Source organism: Carlito syrichta, unplaced genomic scaffold (genome assembly GCF_000164805.1).
Source record: "Carlito syrichta isolate Samal-C Ts95f unplaced genomic scaffold, Tarsius_syrichta-2.0.1 Scaffold314875, whole genome shotgun sequence".
NCBI classification, from domain to species: Eukaryota; Metazoa; Chordata; class Mammalia; order Primates; family Tarsiidae; genus Carlito; species Carlito syrichta.
Genome location: NW_007258971.1, coordinates 389019 through 389535, shown reverse-complemented (window position 1 = coordinate 389535; position 517 = coordinate 389019). Strand labels below are relative to the sequence as shown.

Genomic DNA, 517 nt, shown 5'->3' with positions numbered 1-517 from the left:
CCGGAGGGGGCTCTGCGGGCCGGCGGTGCGGCCGGAGGGCCCGTCGAGCCGTGGCGTCCCCGCAGAGGGCGTGCGCAGGGGTGGGCCAGGCTGCTTCCCACAGGGACGCCCCGGGCCCGGGGAGGCGGGGCGCCGCGCTTCCCTCCTCCCGCTCACGAGGCGACAGGACGGCCGTCCCCGCCCCCCGGGCGAGGAGCGCTCGCAGCGGCGAGCCCGGCGGGCGCTTCTTCTCCGGAGTCGTCCCGGCCGCGCCGTCGAGGAAGGCCGGTCTCCCTGGACAGACGTGGACGACTGAGGGCGTGAGGCGCCCGACCACAGCCCCAGACCCCTGAGACTCCCGACCCTCCGGTCCGGGCGCCACCCACCCACCCGGCCGGGCGCCCCTTCCCGAACACGACGCTTCCCGGCCTGCGGAAGTTGAGCGGCTTTGAGATGCAGGCCGCCGGGGCTGGGGGACCGCCCGGCCGCAAGGGACGGGAACTTCCCCCTGCTTGGCAGCCGCCCCCCTCCTGATCCC

At 77.6% G+C, this 517-nt stretch overlaps 1 protein-coding gene across 1 annotated transcript in view; it reads right to left on the bottom strand.

Annotated features, from left to right (window-relative positions):
* The window catches only part of TCTEX1D1 (Tctex1 domain containing 1), a 39727-nt gene that overhangs the window by 37808 nt on the left and 1402 nt on the right, over positions 1-517 (bottom strand). Inside the window, exon 2 of the mRNA XM_021706005.1 lies at positions 17-509. Coding sequence (XP_021561680.1) covers positions 17-509 — 493 coding nt within the window. The remainder of the gene's footprint in view (positions 1-16; positions 510-517) is intronic.